Source organism: Pseudorasbora parva, chromosome 11 (assembly GCF_024679245.1).
Source record: "Pseudorasbora parva isolate DD20220531a chromosome 11, ASM2467924v1, whole genome shotgun sequence".
NCBI lineage: Eukaryota > Metazoa > Chordata > Actinopteri > Cypriniformes > Gobionidae > Pseudorasbora > Pseudorasbora parva.
The window spans coordinates 29557415-29570574 of NC_090182.1; the positions used below are offsets into that span (position 1 = coordinate 29557415).

Sequence of the window (13160 nt, forward strand, 5' to 3'; positions counted from 1 at the left end):
TATTTAGCATATTACTTGTTCTGCATCTCCGAGACAAAGATGAAAATCAATAAATAATAATAAAGAAGAAGTGCTATGCCATATAATACTGATTGGAAGACCAAGGCTCATGCAAATGTGCCATATTGTTTCGAAGCTTCGAAACACTCCGACAACCGTCTCTACAGCGACACCTAGGGTCACTTGCATGTGTTGCAAGTTGCATGCATCTGAAATGACCTTCAGGTCCATGTAAATAAAATAAAAATAAAATAACGTTTTTAACATCTGTCTGACAACTACATGATCTTGGTTTTGTAGTCTCCTCTTTCTGGATAACTATAGGATTTTTTTGGTCATGAAAAATGAAGACTAGTAAAAGAAATAAAGCCACAATGTGTCACATTTGTTACATAACATTTTTATTCAAAAATATGAATTGCTCTGCTGTTGAAGGACCTAGCCAAATTCTTTTTTTACTTTATTATTATATTTGTATTTCTCCAGCCTTTGAAAAAAATCCTCTCACAAGGGACTTGTTGCTGGCATGCACAAATATGTTTTAAAAGGTACATAAAAATGGGGGAAAACTGCACAATATGCGTTCTAGGTAAAATCTAACTGCCTATCACTATGCAATACATAGCCTTCACACATCTCCCTTTATTTGGTGTTTCCAAATGTAAATACTCCCACACCACAGATGTATGGCATCTCTTACGTGAAGCCTTCATCTATTCTATTAATGTTCTCATTCTGTTTATGCCAAATTCTGACTTTACCATCTGAATCTCTCAACAGAAATTGAGACTCATCAGACCAGGCAACATTTTTTCAGTCTTCAACTGTCCAATTTTGGTGAGCTTGTGCAAATTCTAGCCTCTTTTTCCTATTTGTAGTGGAGATGAGTGGTACCCGGTGGGGTATTCTGCTGTTGTTGCCCATTCGCCTCAAGGTTGTGCATGTTGTGGCTTCACAAATGCTTTGCTGTATACCTCGGTTGTAGTGAGTGGTTATTTCAGTCTAAGTTGGTCTTCTATCAGCTTGAATCAGTCGGCCCATTCTCCGCTGACCTCTAGCATCAACAAGGCATTTTCGCCCACAGGACTGCTGCATACTGGATGTTTCTCCCTTTTCACACCATTCTTTGTAAACCCTAGGAATGGTTGTGTGTGAAAATCCCAGTAACTTAATGAAAATCCCAGTGAAATGCTCAGATCGGCCCGTCTGGCACCAACAACCATGCCACGCTCAAAATTGCTTAAATCACCTTTCTTTCCCATTCTGACATACAGTTTGGAGTTCAGGAGATTGTCTTGACTAGGACCACACCCCTAAATTATTTGAAGCAACTGCCATGTGATTGGTTGATTAGATAATTGCATTAATGAGAAACTCAACAGGTGTTCCTAATAATCCTGTAGGTGATTGTAATTCTATATCTCTAACTTCTATATGTCCTAACTTTCTTTCACTGTCCTATCAGTCAATACATCTCATTTAAATCTAACTAAAGCGCACTATAAATCTCCCTTATATCACAATCTCTCTCCTCTCACAAAAACCCACGAGGTGAAGATGCATTAACTTAACTTTTAAACTTTGTGAGGAATTGGGTTCATACAAAATGACTGTGTGGTTTGTTCCCGCCCCTTTCAATCAAACACAGTTTCGACAGGCCACTTGATGAAACACTTGAAGCTTTATTTAGCCGTAATCACGTGACATGGGTGTTTTGAATCACAGTTTGGAGCAGTGTTTCGAAACATCTGTGCCTCAGGATTAGGGCTGCACGATTAATCGAAATCGAACCGCAATTGTGATTTGGATGATGTGCAATTATGAAATCTTAAAGGCTGCGATTTTAATAAAATAAATAAATACCCAGTGTGTAAGCGAAGAGCGGCTCTGAGATCAGGAGTAACGCTAGCCTGACAAGCCATACCCACATCAAGATGTTTGGTCTGGAAACTCACCATAGACAGGGCTCTGTCTATGGTGAGTTATATATATATATATATATATTAGTGTTGTCAAAAATATCGATATTTCGATATGTATCGATACTGGAATATCTGAAACGATACGATTCTCAGTTTTTACAGTATCGATACCAGCTGCGCTCTCCTTCTCTGACCGTCAGCGAGTTAACACACACCGGCATATTCTCACTCAGCCCGGTTAACCTCTGAGCATGGCGAACGCGCGTTCTGCTGGACTTTTTCCCTCATGAAAGTGTGTTAGTCTTAGTGTGTGATCGGTCTAAATTTCGCGCGGGATTGCACAAAAATGTATTCTACTAATCCCCGGAGATTTCGTGCTCACATCTGAAGCGCACACACATAGCCTGCCGTAATAAAGCAGCCTCTGACATGATACAAGTGCAAACATTTGCTTCTTTTTCCAGCGTATTATTGGTCAAATACACTAAAAAAATTATCAGTGCACATCTGAAAGAGTATTAACGTAAACACAGTTGCAAACAGTTCAGGAAGAACGAGTAACAGGAACAGTGTTTAGGATCCATGCGTCCGTTAGTCTTAAAGGGACAGCAGTCATTCGTTATTCAAACTACAAAAAGACAAACGATCACACTGCTCTTGACTGATCAACTTGTGTAACTTTAATAGTTTCATCTGTAGGCTATTGAATTTTTTACAAAGAATATTTTGTTTTAAATGTAATTACCATGCATTTTTTTATTCAGTTTCTTATCTGAATGTTAGACCTACCTGAAAAAATAAAGCAGTCTATATTTAATTTGTGTCTTTTATTCTATTGTATTTATATGTGCTATTGTTTGTAATCTGTTTATTAGTTCTTATTTTATTACCGTTTACTCGTCTTTTTAAATTCAATTTACCATTCGAAATCCAGCTTCCTTTTGCTGTGTGTAAGCTATTGCAACACAATTACCCCGTTGTAAAGTTAGCAAAAATTTGTGAGATAATTTTAAAAGTAATTGATCAATTGATCAGTAATTGTTCAAATCAAAACGATGCCCAACCCTAAGGAATATGCTGGCCACATGAATTTGTAGTAAAAAAATAACACAATGAATAGCAAGTTCTGTTGTCATATTAAGCATCTTATCTTTTTTTTAATTTTTTAATTTTTTTAGTAATATATAATATATAATTATGAAAATGTTATTGTAATGGTAATTTCTTATTTTTTAAATATTTTTAGCAGTAATAATAATCATAATTATTATTATTAGTCATATTAATAGGCCTATATAAACACAATGTTATATACACACACTTAATTTGTGTAAAAAATAAATAAATAATAATAATCGCATTTTAAATCGCAATCGCAATTTTAACCAGAATAATCGCAATTATATATTTTCCCCAAATTGTGCAGCCCTATTCTGGATCTCGACAAAGCTTCGAAACTTCAGTTTCGCGTCAGCCGTCCCTTCCGTATAGTAAAAATACGATTTTGGGGGGAAATGCAGCCTGTAAAACCTGTTTTTGCGAAGAACAATACAAAGCACACCCTAAAAGATTGTTTTGCCTCCCTTCTGTTACATTTCAATAACTTCTGTTTTGAAGATGATGGATACAAATATTTTTTGGTACAAACTATGACCTAGTGCAGCGTTTCCCCGCGGTTCATCTCACATCTGATGATGACACATCTTTAATATGGTTGTAACTTGAAAAACATGCTTTTATGTATGTTTCTGTCGATGGATACACGTGCTGGCCCTTCAGTGATAGGCCTACAACAGCGAGAATAAAAGAAAAATGGGCAAAATGGTCTCTCTCTGTAAACTGTGTTCAATTTATGCAAGTGCTGCCGTATGACCAGTCATTTCGCCGTCATCACCCGGGGTATATTCAGCAAAAGACGCGAATGAGAGGGCGCGCGCGCGCTGTGTGAAGATCTGTCTCTGCACTCATTCGAGAGTGCACACGTCTCACAGCCCGCAATTATTAAGTTCTCTTTAAAGTCTTAAGCTTGAACGTACAAACTCATACAAAAAGTAGGTCAACATGTCCATCTTGATGAGTATCCAAGCAGACATAGTCTGAATATGCCTTAAGTGAACTTTATACAATCGAGAAAGACGACGCATATCCCTATATTTGGTCTTAAAGGGGCAGCAACCTTTACTCTTTTTAATGTCAAAGAAAAGATAAGGACATCACTCACTGTTTTTGTTTGTATAGCTTGTGTAAGTTTAATAAGGATTAATCTTTAATTTAAACAGTTAAATATGAAGTTATTTTACATTTGATTATTTATTCAATTTTTCTACATAAATGTTAGACCTACCTGAATGACATGAAAAGCATTGTTCATTTTGTCAGTATCTTTGCTCAATAGGATTTATTTGTGCTGCTGCTTGTATTTTAGTTATTTGTTCTTGTTTTCTGTATTTTTATTAGTCCTTTATTCTCTGAACATAGCAAATACCGAACCCTACTGAAACCGTGAACCTAAAACGTTATACAAACCGACCCGTGAGCAGTTGGGAAACACTGACCAAGTGGAATCAAAGTATTTTAAACACAATGTTATTTATGAGGTATTATAGTCTTGTTTTGTTGTTTTGATGGGTTTTCTGTAAAATGAAATCAATATTTTACATTTCTTTCACTGTATGTGTGAAGGGTGAAAATTTAACTTGGGTATGTCAAATTCATGCGGAAATCCAAAAGAATGCCTTAAAATGGAAGAGGTAAAACTATTAAGTAATATTTATAGCTTTGAATAATTACTTTAGATGAACAACAAAATAAATACAAATACAACCCTAATACTACACCATATTGTTTGTATTTCTCAATTAATTTTATTGAACTTAAGTATGTTAACATATACATAATGTACACCTTTACAAACATATGCAGTTCTTTGATTATGATGAAGTGTGGGCCCTGTGGGGTGATCCAAAAGATTTATGGACTATCCTGATTTCAGTGAATTTGAAATGTCCATCCATCGATCCATTTTCCAAACGGCTTTATCTTCTAAAGGGCCGTATGGATGCTGGAGCCATTCCCAGCATCTTAGGCCACAGGCAAGCCACAAACACCCTGGATTGATGGTGGCCATCACCACACAAAAAGACCTTCTGGCTCACCCGGGACTTAAACTGGTGACATTCCCGCTGTGAGGAAACAGTGCTACACACTGAGTCACTGTACCACCCAGATTCAAATGTAATCCAAACACTGATAATGCTTTGCTCACAGCTCGCCAATCTGCAGGTACGCACCCAAATTTCTAATCTACACCTAGATGTGTCCAAACAGTTTACAATAGCACAGTTTTGTTAATGTACAAATCATATCAGTATTTTGAACAATTATTTTCAGTAAAAGATTCATTTGGATGTTTCAACTCTCTGGCTGAATTCAGAATACCATAATCTCTGCCATATGAAGACAGAATGAGTAGGACACCATCACTTCAAATGATAAATACTTTAATACACTTCATAAATCTAATATAAATGTTAGCTAGATTGTTTATTACTAGCCTAGCAATGTATGTTTTTGCTGTGATCACAATTTCTAAACATTTATACTCTTTTCAAGGTCGCTACTTCATTACTGCAAGTTGAATGATTCTGATTGGCTAAGAGAAAATAGATAGTCATTTCCACACATTGTCATTTAATCAGATGCACGTCTCCATAGATCGCTCGTTGGCGTTTTCTCCCCGGAATTAGGCACACAGTAACCTTCCAGGACTGGAGCAGGCGCCAGCTTCTCCAGAACAACATCCTGTCACTCTCCCTAGGATGCCCGTTGTACACCCTCTATACTGTTATAGTTTCTCCAAGATTGGAGTTGATTGAGCTCCAGTTCTGACCAGAAAGTTTCCCCAAACATACTGATAACATGTGCTTTTTGGTACAGACAATATTCACCATAATTTGTTAGTGTTTCAGTAACAGGAAATAATATTAAATGAATAAAATATAATATTAAATGAAAGACAAATCCATATTTTATCTCTGGAAGCAGGGCTAAGTGAGTAAGCACTGTTACTGACCCTCAGTCACTCATCAGAAACCAAACAAACTTTAGAAAACATATATGAATAAACGAACAATCAGTGGTTCTATTAATTCATTAAGTGGAAAGAATCATTAAAATCATAATAATATATAGGATAAATATTGATTAATGCTTTGATTATAAATTTAATTAGGATAGGTATATTGAAGCGGCAGTGGGTTTCAGAATCAACACCCTTCAGCATTAAAGATTCTCTTCCCTGGTTTTCAAGGTGCATTGTGGGACTTTTTAGGGAGCAAACATTTTTAGTATGCTGTTTTTTTGTGAATGACACAGCCCTTTAAATGTCCGACTCTTTGATCAGTGCCCTGACTACTGAAATAGGGAGTCGATTGAGATGCACCTTGGTCTGGAGGGCCAGAGTTGTCCACCCTTAAAGGTGCAGTGTGTAGGATCTATTGACAGAAATACAATCTAATATATATTATATTATGTTTTCAGTGTCTTATAAACCTTATATAATAAACTGTTATGTTTTTGTTACTTTAGAATTAGCCATTTCTATCTATATACACCCTGGGTCCCTTTACAGTGAAAATCGGCATTTTGTGCCACCATGTTTCTACAGTAGCTCTAAACAGACAAACTGCTCTACAGAGCACTAGCTACTCTGCTGTCTCAGACGATGACATCTTTGCTCCGTGTCAGCCCCTGTAGGCTGTGTCAGCCCCTAAAGGGAGGGGTGAGTGGTGGGCTAGATGCCGCTAATATTTACACGGTGCACCTTTAAATTAGATCCTCTACACTGGTGTGAACCAAGCTGTGATGGCAGGGTTTCTGCCAAAATGAACTCTTGTGTAGTGTTAAAATCTGATCATTAATTCACATCAATTCAAACTGCATGTAGGGAAAAGGAAAAAAGAATCAGCCTTAAAAAAATCAGGTTTCTGAAAAATTATTAATTGACTACTATAAAAACAATTTTATTATAGTATTTAATGTTCTGTGAGGCATGTTAAATTTAATAATAATACAAATAATTAACATTATAGTTACATTTTATCATTACAATTAAGTCAAACTCCATGTAGGAAAAAGGACCATCCAGATGTCTGCAAAAATAAATGACGAATGATTAACTAAAATAATAAAATATTGAAGTCAAAGTTGTTGTTTTTTTTTTTTTTTTTTTTTTTTTATTGTTACATTTACAGGAAACAGTATAAAGTACAATTAAATTCTTACTAGGCAACTATAAAGATAACATACAATATGCAAAAAATAGCAAGCTGTGCAAAATATTATTACATAAATCAGGGGTTTTCAAACTGGTGTCCAGGGACCGCTAAAAGTTAAAAAGTAATTAAAGATTAAGAATAAAAATAAGAAATTAAATGTTAAATTACCATATAAAACTAAATAATAAATAAATAATAAAATAAAATAAGTAAATAAAGAAATGTTCTTAATTTATTACTTTTAACTTTATTACTTATACATTTAATTAATGTATTAATATTATTTATAAAGTTGCTTATAAGTTTAGAGAAAAGTATAAAATTAAGTAAATAAATAAATTAGATTAAAATAAATATGTGGAAAAGCCTAGTGTAAAACTGAATAATAATAATAATAATAATAATAATAATAATAATAATAACACATTAAATTAATTGGCTTAAATAAACCTTCAAAAATGTAAAGAAAAAACATTAAATGAAGTACATAAATAAATATGAAAATAAATAAGTGATTAAATGTTCAATTCCCATAATAAAATGTAAAAAAGATTCAAATAAGTGAATAAAAAATATTAGTCTATTAAATTAATGATTAATATAAATTAATAAAAAATGTATTTAAATATACAAATAAATGATGCAATTAATAATACAGAATTATATAGAGTAGAAAATATAGATAAAGTAATTTAATAGGTTCACTTTTAGTATATTAATTGGGTGTTAATATACTAAAATGTATGTCTTTTAAATTTCCCTCACACTAGGATGGTTATATTTGGGGGTCCATGGCTTCTAAATGATTGAAAAGCCCTGACATAGACCATAAGGCGGAATGCAACATACCAGTATGTATGAAGTTGGTCAATAAATATATTTGATGTAAATTAGTTATTGACAGCCCTTTGTACGCTGTTATAGCATGTGTGTGTATATAAACTTGCTGGCCTGTTAAACTGTTAATGTGCGGTTTTGAGCGGGTTTAATCTCTGAGAGCTCGAGTGGCGTACGGCAGACCCCCGGAGGCTGATCCACGTGTATCGATTAACCCGCCTGGTGGATGCAGAGGAGACGATTAACCTCTGCGGTCATTTTACAGTCTGCTTCCCTGCATCGCCAAACGCAACACACCCCTCTCATTCTGCCCCCCATTTGCACTGCGATAATACCAAAATCCTGCTCTCTGCCCTACTCCACAACACTGAGCCCAGAAAATTACCCCATCTTTCCAGCACAGGTTGATCGATACACTGCATATCTCACCGTGCAGACTCCAGCACATCTTCATTCTGCAGAGGACTGACAAAACTTTTCAATTCTGACCCGCATAGGCATTCACACCGCAAAACATATCTCCTTGTAAGGGTTCATATGGGGCCAGTGGTGAAAAGACTGCAAATGGGTTATCATGCTCAGAATAAAGCTCACTGCTGGGTGTGTTTGGCAGAGAATGCTCCTTAAAATATTCCTTAATGCCAGAAAAGAATAGCTTATAGGAGGAATGTTGAAAGCAATCTCCAGGGAGAAAATATGCCCACTAACACCGGCATCGATCACATTGAAGATGACACAGCAGTAAGAAAATGAGACAAAACTCAATTCCAACAGTTCATATTCCATTTTTCTCCCTTGCAGCTGAGGACTAAAAGGGCAATTACCTAGCACTTCAGAAATGCCTCTTTCTTTACAAAGAGATAAAGAGAGACGTACCCCGGGCTTGTTGTTTTATTCTTTGGGGATTTGTCATATCTGAGACATTTAGCCATTTTCTCAACTGTCAACTCATCTTCTCACTCAGCTCCATCATTCTAAAGCAACATTCATCATCTTCTGATATCAGCAGGACAGTATGTGTGTGCAGCTTGGGAGAAAGAAAAAAAAACACTCAGTTTGACGGGCTATTTTGGTGCGGATTTCAGCTTCACAGTAGATCTCTCACCTCCTTGCATTTAGTATTCCACCGTAAATCTGCAAAAAAGGACAGTGAAAGTGCAAACGCCAGTCTTGCATGTTTTAGAGTGGGAGTGGAATGGCAGGGCGAGGGGTAGGTCACGGCAGAGGTTAGTGCTGAATTACGGACTGTCACTGCTTGGACAGGGAGCGCAGACGTCAGGGGACCCTGTCATTGCTTCAGGCTGACAGACTCGGTGTCCAGACGAAGAACAAGCTGCAGTCAGAGTGAACGGCCAAACGTCCTTTCTATAAAACAGAACTGGACTTTGGCTTTCCTCCTGTCAAACACAAGACAGCTTTAAATAAATTGCACTTGTTATAGATACCAAGGTTTGGTGACAGCGCATTTAGACGGCTTCATCTTCCTCTCTGAGACGGGGACATGATTCAGGTTGTTTTTTTCCAAAAAATTTGAACAGTATACATATTTTTCATGCTAAGTTTGAAATCATTCATTAAAATGGAGATGGATGGATGGATGGATAGATGGATAGATAGATAGATAGATAGATAGATAGATAGATAGATAGATAGATAGATAGATAGATAGATGGATGGATGGATGGATGGATGGATGGATGGATGGATGGATGGATGGATGGATGGATGGATGGATGGATGGATAGATAGATAGATAGATAGATAGAGCGGTGTGTGTGTGTGTGTGTATATATAGAGAGAGAGTTATCCACAACAACATAAAAAATATATTTTAATATAATAAAATATTTATAATAATACATTAATAAATGCTTATTTGGAACTGTCAGTACCTTCCATTTCTAGCATAAAAATGTATGCTGGAATTTTATAATATTGGAATACCATTTTATTTATTTATTAGTTTATTTAATTATTATTTAATATTTTATTTTGTTTTGAATGGTCTTCGTCTTTTCATTTATAATATTAGACATAGTAAAATGAAATATATAAAGTAATAGTATATAAAAATAATATATTTGTATTATATATATATATATATATTAAACATTAATGTTATTTCATTTATTTATTAATTTTATAATATTAATATTAAATATTACATTTTTAGATTCTAAATTTAAAGTAATGTTTATTTAGAACAGTTGATGACTTTTATTTGGGGTTTAAAAATATTTATTTTGTATTATTCACTATTATACTATATAATATCTATAGCATAATATATAATTATAGGAGCAATTGAGTTTCATCTGCAGAAATACAAAGTGATTTCTAGAATATTCCTTTTCAAGGTGACCTGCTTTCCTGCAGTTAATATGGTAATTCATTAAAAGTCTGATTAAAGCTCTATTCACCGCCCCATGATAACGGCCTCATAACACACCGATGAAGGGGGGAGTGAAAGACGGCATTGTATTACCTCAGGGGGTCCTATTAGATCGGTCATCCGTGTGTCCCTTGGTGTTAACATTTGAAGAAACTTAAAAGGTGAAGATGCTGATTCCCTTCAACTGCAACTTCACACTTTTCCCCAGGAGGTTTTTTTTGTGCCGCTTCAGACACCTCTGGACTCTGACTCTTTTAAAATTCTCACTTTCATCATATCTCCTCTCAACACTTTTGAGAACTACTTCCTGCTCTCATTTGCCCGCAATCCTGCATCCTGTTGGATTTTTTTTATTTTTAAATAAAAAAAAATCAGCAAGAGAAACTAAGAAACGATAGCATACCTACCTGAAATACACACCTGACCTGTACATTTTAATCTGATCGTAATAAAGCCCCTTAGAGTTATCTGATGTCTAATACTTCTTAGCAAGAGGACATGCATAAGGAGTCATGTCATTACATGGGAACTTTTGTTTTTCCGCTGATGCCATCAAGAGCGAGGGCCTGGCAATGGGATGCTATATAAGCAGCACATTTCCATTCCCAGTCCTGACCACTCTTGATTGACTGCTCTCTCAGGGAAGGTAAGAGCCAAACATTTGTGTTCATTTTCTGGATTATTTTATAGTCTCTAGGTGTAAACCGTTAAAATAAAAATACGGAACACATTTTTTCTTTGTGTTCGTCAAAAGGGTTCATGTCCACAGCTTCTGCCCATCATGGTGTTGCTACAGGCCGCAGCAATAATCCTGCTGTTGGCCTCCCTGCCTGGATCACTCTCTACTCCATCACAGCATCTGTGTGGCTCCAACCTGGTGGATGCGCTTTACCTTGTGTGTGGGCCTAAAGGATTCTTTTACTCTAACAGAAGCAGGAGGGACCTGGATACCTTGCTGGGTGAGCACTCTCTGCAATATACATATATAGGCTACGGTATACTATGAAACTAGTTTTAAAGAGGACCTATTATGATTTAGTTTTTAGGGTCTAATGGAATAGGTTTTTTTGTGCTTGCATGTTAGTCCTGGTCACTATGAACCCCTTCCTTCCTTCAAGCGTAATAGTGGTGCAGGTATGTTGGCAAAACAGCAGTTAGCATCTCATTGGTTCCCTCGTGAAAAATCCAATAGGATTTCTCCATAGGTTTTGGATTATTGCTAAAAACAAACTCTGTGATCGACAAAAGTTTATGCTACTTGCACATTTTGTCCATCAAGATCATTATCACAGACGAACACAGCTTGTATGATTTTTGAAGTCTAAATTCTAATGCGAACTACACCATGGCCCCGCGATTTCAATGTCACCATCAGAAATCTTTAGGTTTTTTTCTCAAAACATTTTTCCAGAACATTTGAGTTAGACTCATTTAAAAGAGCACAATTGTTAGCATTTTTTGGTGTGATGTTTCATGTCCTCGAAAGCCTCTGTAGTCCCATTTAGCCACTTTTTAGGGGTCGTCTTTTTCAAGACAGATGTGCCGTAGATAAAACCATGAAAGTGTCTTGAGCTGGTGTTCACCATAGATAGACCTTATTTGCCTACAAGTATAGAAAACTTGTCTATTTCAGCCATTTAACCAAAACCCCGTTCAAAAAAACATTGATTTCAGGAACCGGAAGTGCTAAAATGCTAACTCGCATCTGTGTTTTGGCCTACGAAGTGATGTCATACCTGCACCACTTTATATGCTCTGATTGGTTGGCAGGATCAATGTGTTGTGATTGGTCAGTCTTTAAGCCTGTTTTGGAAATGCCCCGCCCCTTTCCATAAACGCGGCATTATGGCTGCATCCAAAAACACATACTCTCTCGAGATGATTCTTATAAGTTCTATATAGTATAAGTGTGGATATAAATGTAATCCAGATGTACTACAGTCACCATATTGCCATTATCATGTGACCTACCAGTTACATAGCTTCACTGCCATTCATAAAGCCTCCTCTGTGGCCTCATGGGATAGTCAAGTGTCCATCATATACACATTTTAGAATCTCGCCAGTAGAAGTAGGTCATCTGGGTACTTTCTGCTAACTCTTTTATGAGCACTCTGAATTGACATATTTAGTTTGTCAGTTTATTTTCCCACCTACTATATAGTAGGGAAGTATGCGATTTCAGATACCTTGCCACTTTCATGTATGCCTTATAGGTGGGAATTATTTTAATGTGGAACACTGGGGCGTGTACGTTCCCGGCCCGTTGCAGCGTTTCAGACCTATTCATGCTCAAATTGCAACATTACACACTAAACCATAATAGGTCCTTTAATGAAAGATTTAGTTCAAGAATTAATATCATCCATTTCCTTTCCCAGTCTTGCTCTCACATTTAGCAGATTATGAGGCAGCAGAGGCTGATCCGTTAAAAGAGAAGGTGATGAAGATGAAGAGAGGAATCGTGGAACAGTGCTGCCACAGGCCCTGCACCATCTACCACCTGGAAGACTACTGTAGCTGAACAAGCATAAACGCTATGTGAAGGTCAAACATATTAATAAAAGGATCATTATATGCAAGAACAACATGCTTAATTGCTTGTCATTTTAAGTGGAAGCTTGTAGAAGAAATGTTCATTTAAAAGCAGCATTAAATAATAGAAACATGTTCAGGTTTTGCCTTGTGTTCTAGCGCCCTCTGCTGGAACATCCATGATTTGAAGCTCTCTAA

The 13160-nt window shown here is 36.1% G+C and overlaps 1 protein-coding gene across 1 annotated transcript; it reads left to right on the forward strand.

Annotated features, from left to right (window-relative positions):
* The first annotated feature begins 10322 nt into the window (after nt 1-10322).
* insb (preproinsulin b) lies at nt 10323-12988 on the forward strand. The gene is made up of 3 exons (XM_067456621.1): nt 10323-11073; nt 11182-11386; nt 12809-12988. Exons 2-3 carry the CDS (start codon nt 11209-11211, stop codon nt 12949-12951), a joined length of 321 nt encoding a protein of 106 aa, XP_067312722.1. The 5' UTR covers nt 10323-11073; nt 11182-11208; the 3' UTR covers nt 12952-12988.
* Nucleotides 12989-13160: the final 172 nt, after the last annotated feature.

Coding starts and splice junctions, on each gene's coding strand:
- insb (XM_067456621.1), top strand. CDS start 11,209: ATGGTGTTGCTACAGGCCGCAGCAATAATCCTGCTGTTGGCCTCCCTG. Junction 11,387..12,808: donor GGACCTGGATACCTTGCTGG/GTGAGCACTCTC, acceptor TTCCTTTCCCAG/TCTTGCTCTCACATTTAGCA.